We start from the raw sequence: 15,248 nt of genomic DNA, 5'->3' as shown, positions 1-15,248 counted from the left end.
ACTAAGGGAAATCTGAAAAACTTGTAATACTCATTTACAAAGAGTCAGTTTGTCTTCATTCAATGTGGAATTTAAAACTAGAGCTAATTACAAAAGGCTATTCAATTTAAGCTGCTTTTTACTTCCATTATTTAGAAACAAAAAGGATAATCCTACAAATTACTGTCCGTTGAATATTAGCACCAGTATCATCTCATTTCAGAAAGAGTCTGTTATCATATTCCAACTATCTCGCTAAAAAGATGACTGGCTTCTACATTTTTTTTAATAGCCAAGAGTTTTTCTGAATAATTCCAAGTGTCATAGAGATGAATTAAAGATTCAGATATTAAAGATAGCCCAGTACCTCATCTAGGAAAGCAGTTACATGTCCAAATGGTAAGGCAGTTAACTCTCCAAATAGAACTGTTTGAGAAAAACCATGTATTCCAATATTTTTGGTAATCTTCTTGGCAATATAGACAAGTTTATGTTTTGCATCTCTTGGAATCTGAAACAAGAGCAAGATGATTAGTTTAAGTTCACAGTACAGTTTCCACATTAACAAACAGGATTTGCTGTATCTTACTTGAAGCTGGATTGCTAGAAAAAGAAAAAATCTGGCATCTAGCCTATCTTTATACATAAAGTAGTTCCACTGCTCTTCCTCCTTTCTACAAAATGTATACACTTTTGTTCTTTTATAATGCTAATTTTATGGCATTATTGGTGTGGAAATATCACCTTTAAAGGGCAAGCCATTTAGCCAAGATCATTACATCCCATAACATTTCCTAATTAAAAACAAATATAATGAAAATTTAGAAGTTTTCTATCTCAGCAAAGGTTTATTCCTTTTTATAATCTTTTTGTTGTTGTTTGGAAATAAGCCAAACTGAAATGAAGACCAGGCACAGGAAGTTAATATTTACTTCTATTCTCAAGATAAAATGTTTAATGAAGATATTCTATCATTTCCCCAACTATTTCTTCAGATATTTCTTCAGTTATTTCTTCAGATATTGTCATTTAACTTGGGGAATACTGGAGTTAAGTGTCCTACCTCCTTGTTTGACACATTTTTAATTATTTATAACTGTGAAAGTAGAACAAAAAATTTCAACACTCAAAATCCTAAGGCAAACTCCTGTTAGTCTCTTTCTCCACTGGGATTCCATTTCCCAACTATTAAAGTGACCACCTTTACTGATGGTAACAAAAACAAACCAAAAATAGAACAACAACAACAGCAACAAAAAACACTTCTACAGCATTCCACTGAGGCACTGTACAACACTGAAGACTGTAAATCTTGTTCCAAAGTTTTCCCACTTAAAAAAAAAATGCACCTGTGATACCTTAATCTTCAAGCTCTTCAAGTGGAGCAGTAATTTTTTAATTTTAAAAAGGAAAGAAAAAGAGGAAATAAAAGGGGGAAAAGTTGGAAAGAAAGAAGGGATTGTCCCCCTCCACGGTTGGTAAATACCATGTGAGCACTGATTGCGCGGGCACTACTTTTTTAAGGACGAAGTATTTTACTTGAGATGAAACTTGACAAGCAGTCAGACTGAGCAAAGGACAAATCATTCAGGCTCTGCGAAACATTTTTTAAAGACAGGTCCCCAGACCCAAGAGCGACTGAAACGGTAGCTGCGGAAAACCAAGAACCCACCTTTCAAGAACCCACCTTTCGCCTAAGGCCCAGACAGCTTTTCCCGGTGGGTCGAACAAACCGACCTTCCAGAAAACTAAACTACAGCTGCTTAATGCTTAACTGCAGAGTGGGTGCACGTGGTGGCGGGGGAGGGGGGGATTTTGCAGAATCCATAGCAAGAGCTCGAAAGAAAGTTTTTTAAAGCGCCCGAATGCGTGCTCCACGGGAACCCAAGGAGGCGCGACTGGCCCGTCCCCGCTATGCAGAGCCGACGGCGAGACCGGGTCCCTCTGCCCGTCGTCCCTTACCTCCCGGGAGACCGCGAGCGGCCCCGCGGCGGCGACGCTGAACACAAGGCCGGTGGGACTAGGGCTCTCCAGAAACTCCCCCAGCACCTGCCGGTGGTCCTCGCTCTCCAAATACTGGCTCCACTTCTCCGCCGGGAGCGCCAGCATCAGCTCCAGGCAGCCGCCGAGAAAGCGCACCCGCGAGTCTCGGGCGAAACTCAGCGCTCTTCTGGCGGCCGCCGCCTCCTCATCCTCCTCTTCCTCTTCCAGGTCTATCAGGCCCGCCACCTCCAGGTCAGCGCCCGGGGTTAGGCGAAGGGCCGGGCCTTCTGGGAAGCCGCGCGCCTCCCGGGCTGCCATCCCGCGCGTCCGAGAGGATGCGGGACCGGCGCTCGCCCCTGCTCAGCCTGGGGTGGGCGAGGACTCCTCTCTCCTCCCACACGCGTCGCGAGAGGCGCCCACCTCCTCGGGAGATTGCAAGCAGCGTGTCCCTCGCCCCAACCTGGGGCTACTTGGCTGGAGGGTGTTGCTCGCAGGGCGAGTTCTACCCGCCCAGGCGCAGGCTGGAGTTGAGCTGCGCGTCCCGTTTCCCGGGAGACGGCGTCCCCGCCCCAGCCGCTGGGGGCGGAGTCAGCGCCGGGGGTGGGGCCTTCGGGCTCTGGGCTCTGAACTGGGCGGGAGCGAGAGCCACGGTTCCGAGCCGCTGGGTGGGCCGCCGCTTCTGCCCTCTCGCTGCTGGGCCTGCGGATGTTTGGTGTAGCTCCTAGCCAGCGAAAGTAAAAGCCCAGCACTGATTGATCATGGTTTAAGCAATGCCGTCTCGTGCCGAGCTCCATACTAAATCCTTCACCTTGATTATTTCATATAATCCTTAAAAAGTCAGGGCTCCGACTGGTCAGTTTGTTCTGTGGGCAAGGAAACTGAGTCACACAGTAGCTGCTTAAAGAGGGGAAAGTGGAACAGGAATTCAGGCCCCGCGCTGCAGGCTTTTATTCCCCTTGCTGGAGGTTGTCCCAATATTACCAGGAAAGAGCTAACCCGGCAATCAACTTTCCTAGTTGTGGAAATACAAGAGCTAGGTATTAGAAGTCATGAATCTGATCCTCACTGGCCACTTACTAGAATGTTAATACGCCCAATAAGAAAATGCATAGCGCTCTTTGTACACTGCAAAGCAGTACTTGGAGTTATTACGCAATCCCAGAGTAAAAGGTCTGGGGAGAAAAGTTCCAGATTAAAGAGTCTCCACGATATTGCAATGGGATTTCAGTATTCATCAATAAATGACATCTATTGAGACTATTAAGGAAATTCTGATGACTGAAGAAGCCAGAATTTTGAGGACGGTTCCTCGAACTAAACTTTTTTAATGGGTCCCCTTTACTTGTTCACATCAAAATAAAGACTTCAAACCCCAATTCTGTCATAGTAGCTCTGAAGGAGTGTTGCCCTCAATGAGTCTGATGACAATCTGTAAGCTTTTCTAGTGACATGATCAGATTCTTGAATTAATACAGGCTCCTGGAAAGCCTTTATAACAACTTCAGACCGTCAAGCGCTCTGGGTATGGGCCACAGCAATCCTCCAGTGGCTAGGGTGCAAGTCTGGGAATCCCGGAAAACACCTATGGCTTCTTCATCTCTCCTCGCACCTCCACCCCATTCCAGCTTTGCATCCCTTACCCTAGAGAAATAGAAATTCTGTAAATAAGAGTTGACTTAAAAGTGAAAACCTGGGGTGCCTGGGTGGCTTGGATGTTAAGCCTCTGCCTTCGACTCACGTCACACTCCCCCTGGTTGTGTTCCCTCTCTCCCTGTCTCTCTCTCTGTCAAATAAATAAATAAATAATAAAAAAATAGTGAGCACCCACTTTCAGATTCAGGGGAAAAAAACAAAACTAGATAATGTTAAGATTAAAGTAAAATTTTCAAAAAGTTAAATACATAACTCAAAATATAGAATGAAGACATTGCAAACATATATTCAACTCATTATTAAGGAAAGAAAATGGTGAAGTTGTTCCACAGGGAATAAGAGAAAAAGATTTCTTGTCCATGGAGGAAGACTGTTAGAATAGATTACTAGGATACATACAATATTCCTTAATGTCCTTCAGAACACTGTAACATTAACTTTTGTTTGGAGGTCTTCTTAAAAATAATTTGATTTTAGAAATAACTTAAATCTTTAATGAACAAAAATCTATAAATAAAAATATAACTTCATAGAGTTCAGATCAGTAGTAAATAATGAGTATATGATAACAGGGTCCTGAGAGCAAGCCCCACTGGATTCCACAGAGTCTGCTTAAGATTCTCTCTCTCTCTCTCCCTCTGTCCCCACCCCTCAATAAACGAATAAATCTTTTTTTTTTAAAGATTTATTTATTTATTTGACAGACAGAGATCACAAGTAGGCAGAGAGGCAGGCAGAGAGAGAGGAGGAAGCAGGCTTCCTGCTGAGCAGAGAGCCCGATGTGGGGCTCGATCCCAGGACCCTGGGATCATGACCTGAGCTGAAAGCAGAGGCTTTAACCCACTGAGCCACCCAGGCGCCCGATAAACGAATAAATCTTAAGAAAAAATTAATCAAAAGAGGTACATTTCCCTAGATAATTAAGTAATCTCTTGGTTAAATGATGTTCCAACGTGACATGGAAAAGACAGGCTGCTTTTCCTTGACCTTTTTCTCAAGTTTTTAATAATTTTTCTTAACAATAGCCAGCACTGGGCACCTGGGTGGCTCAGTGGGTTAAGCAGCTGCCTTCGGCTCAGGTCATGATCTCAGGGTCCTGGGATCGAGTCCCACATCGGGCTCTCTGCTCAGCAGGGAGTCTGCTTCCTCCTCTCTCTCTCTCTGCCTGCCTCTCTGCCTACTTGTGATCTCTCTCTGTCAAATAAATAAATAAATAAAAATCTTAAAAAAAAAATAGCCAGCATTTATCAAGTACCAACCAATCAAGGGCTATGTACTGTGCTGAATTCATTTATTTGCACCACAAATATTTACTGAAAGCCTTCTAAGTGCTAAACACTGTTCTAGGTGCTGAAAAATACAACAGACTAAGTTCTTGCTCATATCACTGGTATAAACTAGAGTAATATTGGCAAGAGGAGAACGATACCAACTGGGCATGCCAGTCCTGAGTATGTGACCTTGACAGCTACTTACCTTCTAGGGGTCTCACTTTCAACATCTAAAACAGGAATAATAAAATGGCAGATTTGATTATTTTTTCAGTAAATATTACCTTCCCCTGACTTCATGAGTGAGTATCCTTTCCTGTTCCTTTCAAGTTGTATTGGGCCATATGACTTTCTTTGGTCAATGGGATGTTAGCCGACATGACACAAAGGCTTGAAATGTGTCTGTATGGTGGGGCCTGGCCTTTTATGCCCCTGCCATTGTCACGGGCAGTACATCCCCAGCTAGTTCTCTGCTGAAAGGAACCAACCTGGACCCAACTTGAGCTCAGAGGCAAGTCCCGCTAAACCTGCTCCATATCAATCTACCCTCAGTCAACCTACAGATACAGGAACAATAATAAATGATCATTGTTTTATGCCTTATAATTGTGGTAGATCTGTTATGTAGCAATAGCATGGCAATAGTCAATGAGAGGGTTGTCCTGAGAACTAACTCAGTTTAAGTATAGAGAAATCATGAACACTTAGGCCAGTACCTGATGCACTGGAGCATTACAAAGAGTTTTTCATTGGTTGAGGAGTACAAGACATGAGAAACTGAACAAGCAAAGGTGAAATATGCTTATTACGTCAGATAATGACAGGTTCTAAGAAGAAAAGCAAAGGAGAGTGAAGAGTTGGGAAGGACAATACTAATCAGTATCAATGCTCAAGAAAGCCTCACTTTTGAGCAGAAATTTAAGTGAAGAAGTGAGCCATGGATTCTGGGAGAAGACTATTGCAGGTAGATGGAAAAGCAAATAGACCCATGGAGATGATGCGTGGTTTTTGGAGAAACAGCAAGACCAGTAAGAAGGAAAATAATAGGAGACGAGGGTAAAGAAGAAACATGTTGGGGCACCTGAGTGGCTCAGTTGGTTGTGTCTGACTCTTGATTTCAGCTCAGGTCATGATCTCAGTGTTATGAGATTGAGCCCCATGGCATTCCCACATGGGGCTCCACATTGGGCATGGAGCCTGCTTAAGGTTCTCTCTCTTCCTCTGACCTTCTACCCCACACCTTCTCCCTCTCTAAAAAGAAAAAAAATTAAAACAAAATAAAGAAGAAGAAAACATATGACCAAATCTTGTATAGCAATGGTGATGGCTGTTTTTTTCTTAAAATGAGATGGTGTGGTAGAAACTGCTAACTGTCCCCAGCCCTGTCCACTCACCCTTTATTCCTTCAGGCAATAGAACACTTTCCCCATTCCAGGAATTAATGGAACTGATGGTCACCCAACTGGAAATTTCATTCCCTAGTTTCTTTTGTAACTAACGGGAAGTGAAAGTTATGAGGTACAATTCATATGTCATGTTCTTAAAAAGAATCTGCCAACCCTCCATTTCTTTTGTCTTTCCAGCTTGCTTGCTAGTATATGAACATGGTATGCTGAGTCACATTCATTCACACAAATGATCCTTAAGCATATGAAAAGATACTCAACTTCCCTTGCAAAAGAAAAATACAAATTCAAACCATAGCACAATACTATTTTTTTAAATTACTAGCTTTAAGATTGACATACTCTTGGTATGAGTGGGGAAACAGGCACTCACATCACTGCTGGGAATTCAAAATGATACAATCCCAGTGAATTAGTCAATTTCTAGAAAAATTACCTATGCATTTGTTCTTTGACTCAGCAGTCTTTCCTCTGGGAATCTGTACAGAAGGCTGGGTCATCACAGCACTACATTTTTTTTTTTTTAAAGATTTTATTTATTTGACAGAGAGAGATCACAAGTAGGCAGAGAGGCAGGCAGAGAGAGAGGAGGAAGCAGGCACCCTGCTGAGCAGAGAGCCCGATGTGGGACTCGATCCCAGGACCCTGAGATCATGACCTGAGCCGAAGGCAGCGGCTTAACCCACTGAGCCACCCAGGCGCCCCACAGCACTACATTTTTAAGTAGAAAAGACTAGAAACTCCCTAAACATCCAGGAATAGTTGAGTGGTTAAATAAAGTACAGAACACCCAAATAATGGAGGAATAGGCAGCGACAAAAAGGAGGAGGATACTTCTATAAGCTTCTGTGGAATGGTCCCCAAGACACATTTTCGTTCTTTTTTTTTTTTTTTAAGATTTATTTGAGAGAGAAAGAACATGAGTGGGAAGGACAAAGGGATAGGGAGAGAGAGAATCTCAAGCAGACTCTCCGCTCTGCATGGAGCCCAACACGGGGCTTGGTCTCACAATCCTGAGATCATAACATGAGCTAAAATCAAGAGTGAGATGCTTCACCAACTATACTACCCAGGTGCCCCTCCAAGATTCATTTTCAAGTGAAAAATGAAAGGGAAAGAAAAATGTGTATATTTTGCTACCATTCATCTATGAAGTGGAGATGGTGTACCCATACCCTCCCCACAGTATCCATTTATGTGAAAATATAATTATCACAATGGAAGAATAAGCCAAAAGCTTTTAAAATATTTCCACATGAGAAAGCATGGGGAATAAAGGAGAGAAGTTTGATTACTGAAAATATACATCATTTTCTATAGTTGATAGGAACCATGTAATTATTTTACATAATTAAAATATAAGTTTAAATTTAAACCTCTAAAAGTAAAAAACATAATGAACCAAAAGAACTCACCTGTATATTGAGTTATTGGTATAAGCACACAGAAAAGAACTATTTCAAGTGATTTCAAAAAGGTAATTAGTGAATTCCTGAAAAGATAAAATCTAAGAACAAAAGAAGTACACAAAATAAAAATGATATAAACAAATAATTTTAAGTTTTTTTCTGTAAGTATTGTTGCTAATAATATTGTGGGTAATATTATTGTAAAAATGACTATGCATTGTGAGTACAAAGCTATCACAGATTTGATTCTTAGGTAAAAAGATTCTAAGACTCTAGAATTTGCATGCAGATCATTTATCAGGAAGTGTGCTCAGGAAAAAAAAAATACCTGTGAAGGACTGGGCAGAAGGAGGAGTTGAACTGTCAGACAGTTGCAAGAGAAGCTTCAGTTGATCCCATGGGGAGCTCTTTTTTTCTTTTTTAAAGATTTATTTATTTATTTGAAAGAGAGAGAGAGCAGGGAGTGGGGGCTTAGAGAGAGGGAGTGAAGCAAACTCCCTGATGAATGCATAACACAATGTGCAGCTCATTCCCATGAGTCTAAGATCATGACCTAAGCCAAAACTGAGTTGGACACTTAAACAACTGAGCCACCCAGTTACCCCCTATAGGGAGACTTTTTTTTTTTTTAAAGATTTTATTTATTTGTGTGTGTGAGAGAGAGCGCATGAATGGAGGCAGGGAGTGGCAGAGGGAGATGCAGACTCCCCACTGAGCAGGGAGCCCAACACAGGGCTCGATCCCAGGACCCCGAGATCATGATTTAAGCTGAAGGCAGACACTTAACCAACAGAGCCACCCAGGGCCCACCACCTTGGGGGACTCTTAAACTGTGATGGCCCTTTAAATATGTTCCAAATTGAGGCAAGAGTACTAAACCATTGTAGCTCCATATTGCACTGGTAGAAGAGATATAGTCTTGGCCAAGTCATCATCCTCTGGCTGAGGACAATTCCTGGGGAAAGTCTCAGCATGATGCCTCAACAGGAAATATTTCCAGCAGAGGGGGCAATGGGTTCCCTATTCTTGAGGAGAAAGATCTAGGCAACATGCACTTTAAGCAAATGAATGATTGTGCTGGTGTCCTTGGAAACCAGTGAAAAAGAGAAACAGATATAAGATAGATGAGATTAAGTAAAAATCCTTTACATCTGATTTTGAAATTAAAGTTTCAATTATAGTAATGATCTCCTTTGTCTTTAATAAATATTTGCTCGCTTAAGAGTCTGAAACAAGAAGTAACCCTTTGCAATGAGCACCCCTAGTGCTTAGATGTTGGTTTCTAAACACCATTTTCCTCTCGTACAAACAGAGAAACTTTGAGAAATGGCTGATTCCAGCTGAGAGGCAGAAAAAGTACAGGGTGGTCTTGGAACATGCAAAAATCAGAAAAGCTATCAAATACTTAGGAGACTGTGAAAAAAACATTTAGGAGCCACCTTAAAGAGGCTTCCACCACCTTAAATTTGAGCCCTAATAAAAATAAAAGCTACAATAGCTTGAAATACTTCAAGCATATGGCAGTCTATGAATGTGTGATGGAAGTATGTTTTCAGCTTCTGCTATTGATATAGAAATTTGAGAAGAGCTTTGCTCCCCCCATTATTAAAATAACAAAATATGTTGAGAAATCTGCAAAATCACAACTTCACTTGCATTCATCAGAGATCTGAGATTGCAGATGGCAAAGCAATCTGAAGGACTCTGAAGACTTTGAAGAGATGGGTCTTGAGCCCTTGATTACTTAGAGGTGATACCTCTAGACATTGGTAAGAAAACACTTAGCTGAGAGGCCTGATGGCTCAGTCAATTGACCATCCAACATGTAATTTTGGCTCAGATCAAGATCTCATGGGTCATAAGATAGAGCCCCACATTGGGCTCCATGCTCAGCAAGGAGTCTTCTTGAGATTCTCTCCCTCTGCCGCCCCCTCCAGTCACACACATGTGTATGCACTCTCTCTTCTCTAAAATAAATAAATCTTTAAAAAAAGAGAAACAATTTATTTCACAAATTACTATTAATAATGTGTGTGGTCTTTTTAGAGATATAGAGACAGCTGGGGCCACAAATACAAGGAGAACGTGTACCCACCCACTCATTGGCTTTCTTCCATGGACATAGCAGAATTCTTACTAAAGAAATTTGGTGAGAGCCCTGAGAGAATTTCCTTTGCAGATCAGGCCTGGGGAATGGGAGTAAGACCCCACCTGAACCCTTCTCTTCTGTCTCTTCTGTCTCTTCTCTTCTGGAGTTTCCACCAGACTCCTCCCCCAAAAGAAAATCATATTATAATATACAAATACATAATTATATATAAATATATAAATCATCATACACTTAAAATTTACCCAGTGTTATACATGAATTACATTTTGATTTTTATAAATGGAATAAATAAGTAAATAAATAAGTGCTCTCTGTGGACCCCACAATTAATTAACTAATTAACTGATCAATTAACATCCCTTCTGTCTAAAAGATGTAACCTAATTCCCCCTTTCTTGAAGGTTAGACTAGATTTAGTGACTCTTCTATTGAACAGAATGTGGTAGAAAGACCTAAAGGTGAACAAGACACTAAAAAATACTTTCTGGGAAATCAGCTCCACTCTAAAAACAAACTAATGTTATAAGAATTTGAAACTTGGGGTGCCCTAAGTGTAACCATAGCAACAATAAATCTCAAACTAGGTCAATCACACAAACCATAACAGAGACGAAAAAGGCTTGTAAGTGCATCAGAAGAAACAACACATCCGAGCAAAGCATCGGTGAACCTGAAGTGAACCAGGTTAATATAAATTACCCAAAATGAGATATGAAGAGAAAAGAGTATAGAAAGGAGCACTGGGCCCCTGGGTGGCTTAGCCGATTAAGCGCCCAGCTCTTGATTTTGGTGCAGGTCATGATCTCAGGATCCTGCGATCGAGCCCCACGTTACGCCTCACACTCAGCTGGAGTCTGCTTAAGGATTCTCTCCCTCTTCCCCTCTTACTCTCATGCATGTGCACGCTGTCTCTATCTCAAATAAATAAATCTCAACTCCTACAAAAACAGGATAGATCATCCAAAAGCTGTGGGCCATTACCAAACAGTCTCAAACATGTGGCTGGAATCTCAGAGAGAATAAGATCAAATAAATACATTTTAAATCATGGCTGAGACTTATTTTTCAGAACTAATGAATACCACCAACCATAGTGGTAGGGAACTCAGAGAACACCAAGCAGGATAGATACCAAGCAAGCAAAATGAAACAAACAAAATCCCACATATACATATAGACATATTCTATTCAAACTGTTTTAAACAAAAGATAAAAAGAGAAATCTCAGAGGCAACCAGAAGGGGAAAAAACAAAAGTGGTGTAAAGGAAAGAACAACAGATTAATTTTCAGGCCATAAGACAGTGGAGTGACAGCTTTAAAGGACAAGGGAGAAAAAAGAGTTAAATCAGAATTCTATAGCTGGTAACAATATCTTTCTAAAATGAAGAAGAAATAAAAAAAACTTTCTCTGATAAAAACCAAGAGAACTCATTGTTAGCAGACTTGCACTACAGGAAGCTGGCACAATAAGACACACAAAACGTGGCTTTCAGGACCAACTGATAGAGTAGCACTGCACATCCTTCTGAACTTCCCTCATTACTTTGACTCCTACATAAAAAAGGAAGGGCAGGGGAGGAGTCAAGATGGCGGAGAAGTAGCAGGCTGAGACTACATCAGCTAGCAGGAGATCAGCTAGATAGCTTATCTAACGATTGCAAACACCTGCAAATCCATTGGCAGATCGAAGAGAAGAAGAACAGCAATTCGGGAAACAGAAAAACAACCACTTTTTGAAAGGTAGGACTGGTGGAGAAGTGAATCCAAAGCGAAGGGAAGATAGACCCCGGGGGGAGGGGCTGGCTCCCAGCAAGCGGTGGAGCAACGGAGCACTAAATCAGGACTTTTAAAAGTCTGTTCCACTGAGGGTCATCGCTCCAGAGGCTAAACCGGGGTGAAGCCCACGCAGGGTCAGCGTGGCCTCAGGTCCCGCACGGTCACAGAAGGATTGGGGGTGTCTGAGTGTCGCAGAGCTGACGGGTATTGGAACGGGAAAACCAGCTACAGAGACAGAGCCAACAGTAAGCTCACAGCTCGGGGTTACCTTGAACTGGTCACAGGCTCCATGAGCTTGGAGCGCGGCCGGAGGTCAGGCAGACGGGAGCAACTGGGCACTGTTCTCTGAGGGCGCACTGAGTAGTGGGGCCCGGGCTCTCGGCTCCTCCGGGCCAGAGACCAGGAGGCCGCCATTTGTATTCCCGTCCTCTGGAACTCTACAGAAAGCGCTCAGGGAACAAAAGCTTCTGAAAGCAAACCCGAGTGGATTACTCAGCCCGGCCCCTGGTAAGGGCAGTACAATTCCGCCTGGGGCAAAGAGACTTGAGAATCACTACACCAGGCCCCTCCCCCAGAAGAACAACAAGAAATCCAGCCAAGACCAAGTTCACCTACCAAGGAGTGTGGTTTCAATACCAAGGAGAGCAGCAGAATTCCAGAGGAGGAGAAAGCAAAGCACAGAACTCATGGCTTTCTCCCTGTGATTTTTTTAGACTTGCAGTTAATTTAATTTTTTTCTTTTTCATTTTTTTTCCTCTTCTTCTGCTAAAATTTTTTTAAACTTTTACCCTTTTCTTTTTTAACGTTTTTTAACTAGTTTATCTAATATATATATATTTTTTTTCTTTTTTATATTTTTCTTTATTCATTTTCTTTTTTTTAATTCTTTTCTTTTATTTTTTTTTTAAATTTTTTTCTTTCTTTCTTTTTGAACCTCTTTTTATCCCCTTTCTCCCCCCTCACGATTTGGGATCTCTTCTGATTTGGTTAAAGCATATTTTCCTGGGGTTGTTGCCACCCATTTCGTATTTTACTGCTCCTTCATATACTCTTATCTAGACAAAATGACAAGGCAGAAAAATTCACCACAAAAAAAAGAACAAGAGGCAGTACCGAAGGCTAGGGGCCTAATCAATACAGACATTGGTAATATGTCAGATCTAGAGTTCAGAATGACAATTCTCAAGGTTCTAGCCGGGCTCGAAAAAGGCATGGAAGATATTAGAGAAACCCTCTCGGGAGATATAAAAGCCCTTTCTGGAGAAGTAAAAGAACTAAAGTTGAAATTAAAAAAGCTATTAATGAGGTGCAATCAAAAATGGAGGCTTTCACTGCTAGGATAAATGACGCAGAAGAAAGAATTAGTGATATAGAAGACCAAATGACAGAGAATAAAGAAGCTGAGCAAAAGAGGGACAAACAGCTACTGGACCACGAGGGGAGAATTTGAGAGATAAGTGACACCATAAGATGAAACAACATTAGAATAATTGGGATTCCAGAAGAAGAAGAAAGAGAGAGGGGAGCAGGAGGTATACTGGAGAGAATTATTGGGGAGAATCTCCCCAATATGGCAAAGGGAACGAGCATCAAAATTCAGGAGGTTCAGAGAACGCCCCTCAAAATCAATAAGAATAGGCCCACACCATGTCATCTAATAGTAAAATTTACAAGTCTTAGTGACAAAGAGAAAATCCTGAAAGCAGCCCGGGGAAAAGAAGTCTGTAACATACAATGGTAAAAATATTAGATTGGCAGCAGACTTATCCACAGAGACCTGGCAGGCCAGAAAGAGCTGGCATGATATTTTCAGAGCACTAAACGAGAAAAACATGCAGCCAAGAATACTATATCCAGCTAGGCTATCACTGGAAATAGAAGGAGAGATTAAAAGCTTCCAGGACAAACAAAAACTGAAAGAATTTGCAAACACCAAACCAGCTCTACAAGAAATATTGAAAGGGGTCCTCTAAGCAAAGAGAGAGCCTACAAGTGGTAGATCAGTAAGGAACAGAGACAATATATAGTAACAGTCACCTTATAGGCAATACAATGGCACTAAATTCATATCTCTCAATAGTTACCCTGAATGTTAATGGGCTAAATAAATGCCCCAATCAAAAGACACAGGGTATCAGAATGGATAAAAAACCAAAACCCATCTATATGTTGCCTACAAGAAACTCATTTTAAGCCCGAAGGCACCTCCAGATTTAAAGTGAGGGGGTGGAAAAGAATTTACCATGCTAATGGACATCAGAAGAAAGCAGGAGTGGCAATCCTTATATCAGATCAATTAGATTTTAAGCCAAAGACCATAATAAGAGATGAGGAAGGACACTATATCATACTCAAAGGGTCTGTCCAACAAGAAGATCTAACAATTTTAAATATCTATGCCCAACGTGGGAGCAGCCAACTATATAAACCAATTAATAACAAAATCAAAGAAACACATCAACAATAATACAATAATAGTACAGGACTTTAACACTCCCCTCACTGAAATGAACAGATCATCCAAGCAAAAGATCAGCAAGGAAATAAAGGCCTTCAATGACACACTGGACCAGATGGACATCACAGATATATTCAGAACATTTTATCCCAAAGCAAGAGAATACACATTCTTCTCTAGTGCACATGGAACATTCTCCAGAATAGATCACATCCTCGGTCCTAAATCAGGACTCAACCGGTATCAAAAGATTGGGATCATTCCCTGCATATTTTCAGACCACAATGCTCTGAAGCTAGAACTCAACCACAAGATGAAGTTTGGAAAGAACCCAAATACATGGAGACTAAACCGCATCCTTCTAAAGAATGAATGGGTCAACCAGGAAATTAAAGAAGAATTGAAAAAAATCATGGAAACAAATGATAGTGAAAATACAATGGTTCAAAATCTGTGGGACACAACAAAGGCAGTCCTGAGAGGAAAATATATAGCGGTACAAGCCTTTCTCAAGAAACAAGAAAGGTCTCAGGTACACAACCTAACCCTACACCTAAAGGAGCTGGAGAAAGAACAAGAAAGAAACCCTAAGCCCTGCAGGAGAAGAGAAATCATAAAGATCAGAGCAGAAATCAATGAAATAGAAACCAAAAAACAATAGAGCAAATCAATGAAACTAGGAGGTGGTTCTTTGAAAGAATTAATAAAATTGATAAACCCCTGGCCAGACTTACCAAAAAGAAAAGAGAAAGGACCCAAATAAATAAAATCATGAATGAAAGAGGAGAGATCAAAACTAACACCAAAGAAATACAAACTATTATAAGAACATACTATGAGCAACTCTACACCAACAAATTTGACAATCTGGAAGAAATGGATGCATTCCTAGAAACATATAAACTACCACAACTGAACCAGGAAGAAATAGAAAGCCTGAACAGACCCAAAACCAGTAAGGAGATTGAAACAGTCATTAAAAATCTCCAAACAAAGAAAAGCCCAGGGCCAGACGGCTTCCCGGGGGAATTCTACCAAACATTTAAAGAAGAACTAATTCCTATTCTGAAACTGTTCCAGAAAATAGAAATGGAAGGAAAACTTCCAAACTCATTTTATGAGGCCAGCATCACCTTGATCCCAAAACCAGACAAGGATCCCATCAAAAAAGAGAGCTATAGACCAATATCCTTGATGAACAC

At 41.2% G+C, this 15,248-nt stretch overlaps 1 protein-coding gene across 1 annotated transcript in view; it reads right to left on the bottom strand.

The window, feature by feature from the left end:
* Nucleotides 1-2,501, bottom strand: part of DNAH11 (dynein axonemal heavy chain 11) — a 321,410-nt gene extending 318,909 nt beyond the window's left edge. Inside the window, exons 1-2 of the mRNA XM_013051673.2 lie at nucleotides 1,942-2,501; nucleotides 347-490 (exon numbers count right to left, since the gene is read on the bottom strand). Of these exons, the coding sequence (XP_012907127.1) occupies nucleotides 347-490; nucleotides 1,942-2,280 (483 nt within the window). The 5' untranslated portion in view covers nucleotides 2,281-2,501. The remainder of the gene's footprint in view (nucleotides 1-346; nucleotides 491-1,941) is intronic.
* Between the last annotated feature and the right edge of the window lie 12,747 nt (nucleotides 2,502-15,248).

The sequence above is a fragment of the Mustela putorius genome, unplaced genomic scaffold (assembly GCF_011764305.1).
Source record: "Mustela putorius furo isolate JIRA1106 unplaced genomic scaffold, ASM1176430v1.1 tig00003845_pilon_pilon_pilon, whole genome shotgun sequence".
In the NCBI taxonomy this organism is placed as follows: Eukaryota; Metazoa; Chordata; class Mammalia; order Carnivora; family Mustelidae; genus Mustela; species Mustela putorius.
The sequence above is the reverse complement of the archived record's forward strand: the minus strand, read 5'-3'. Positions and strand labels throughout refer to the sequence as shown.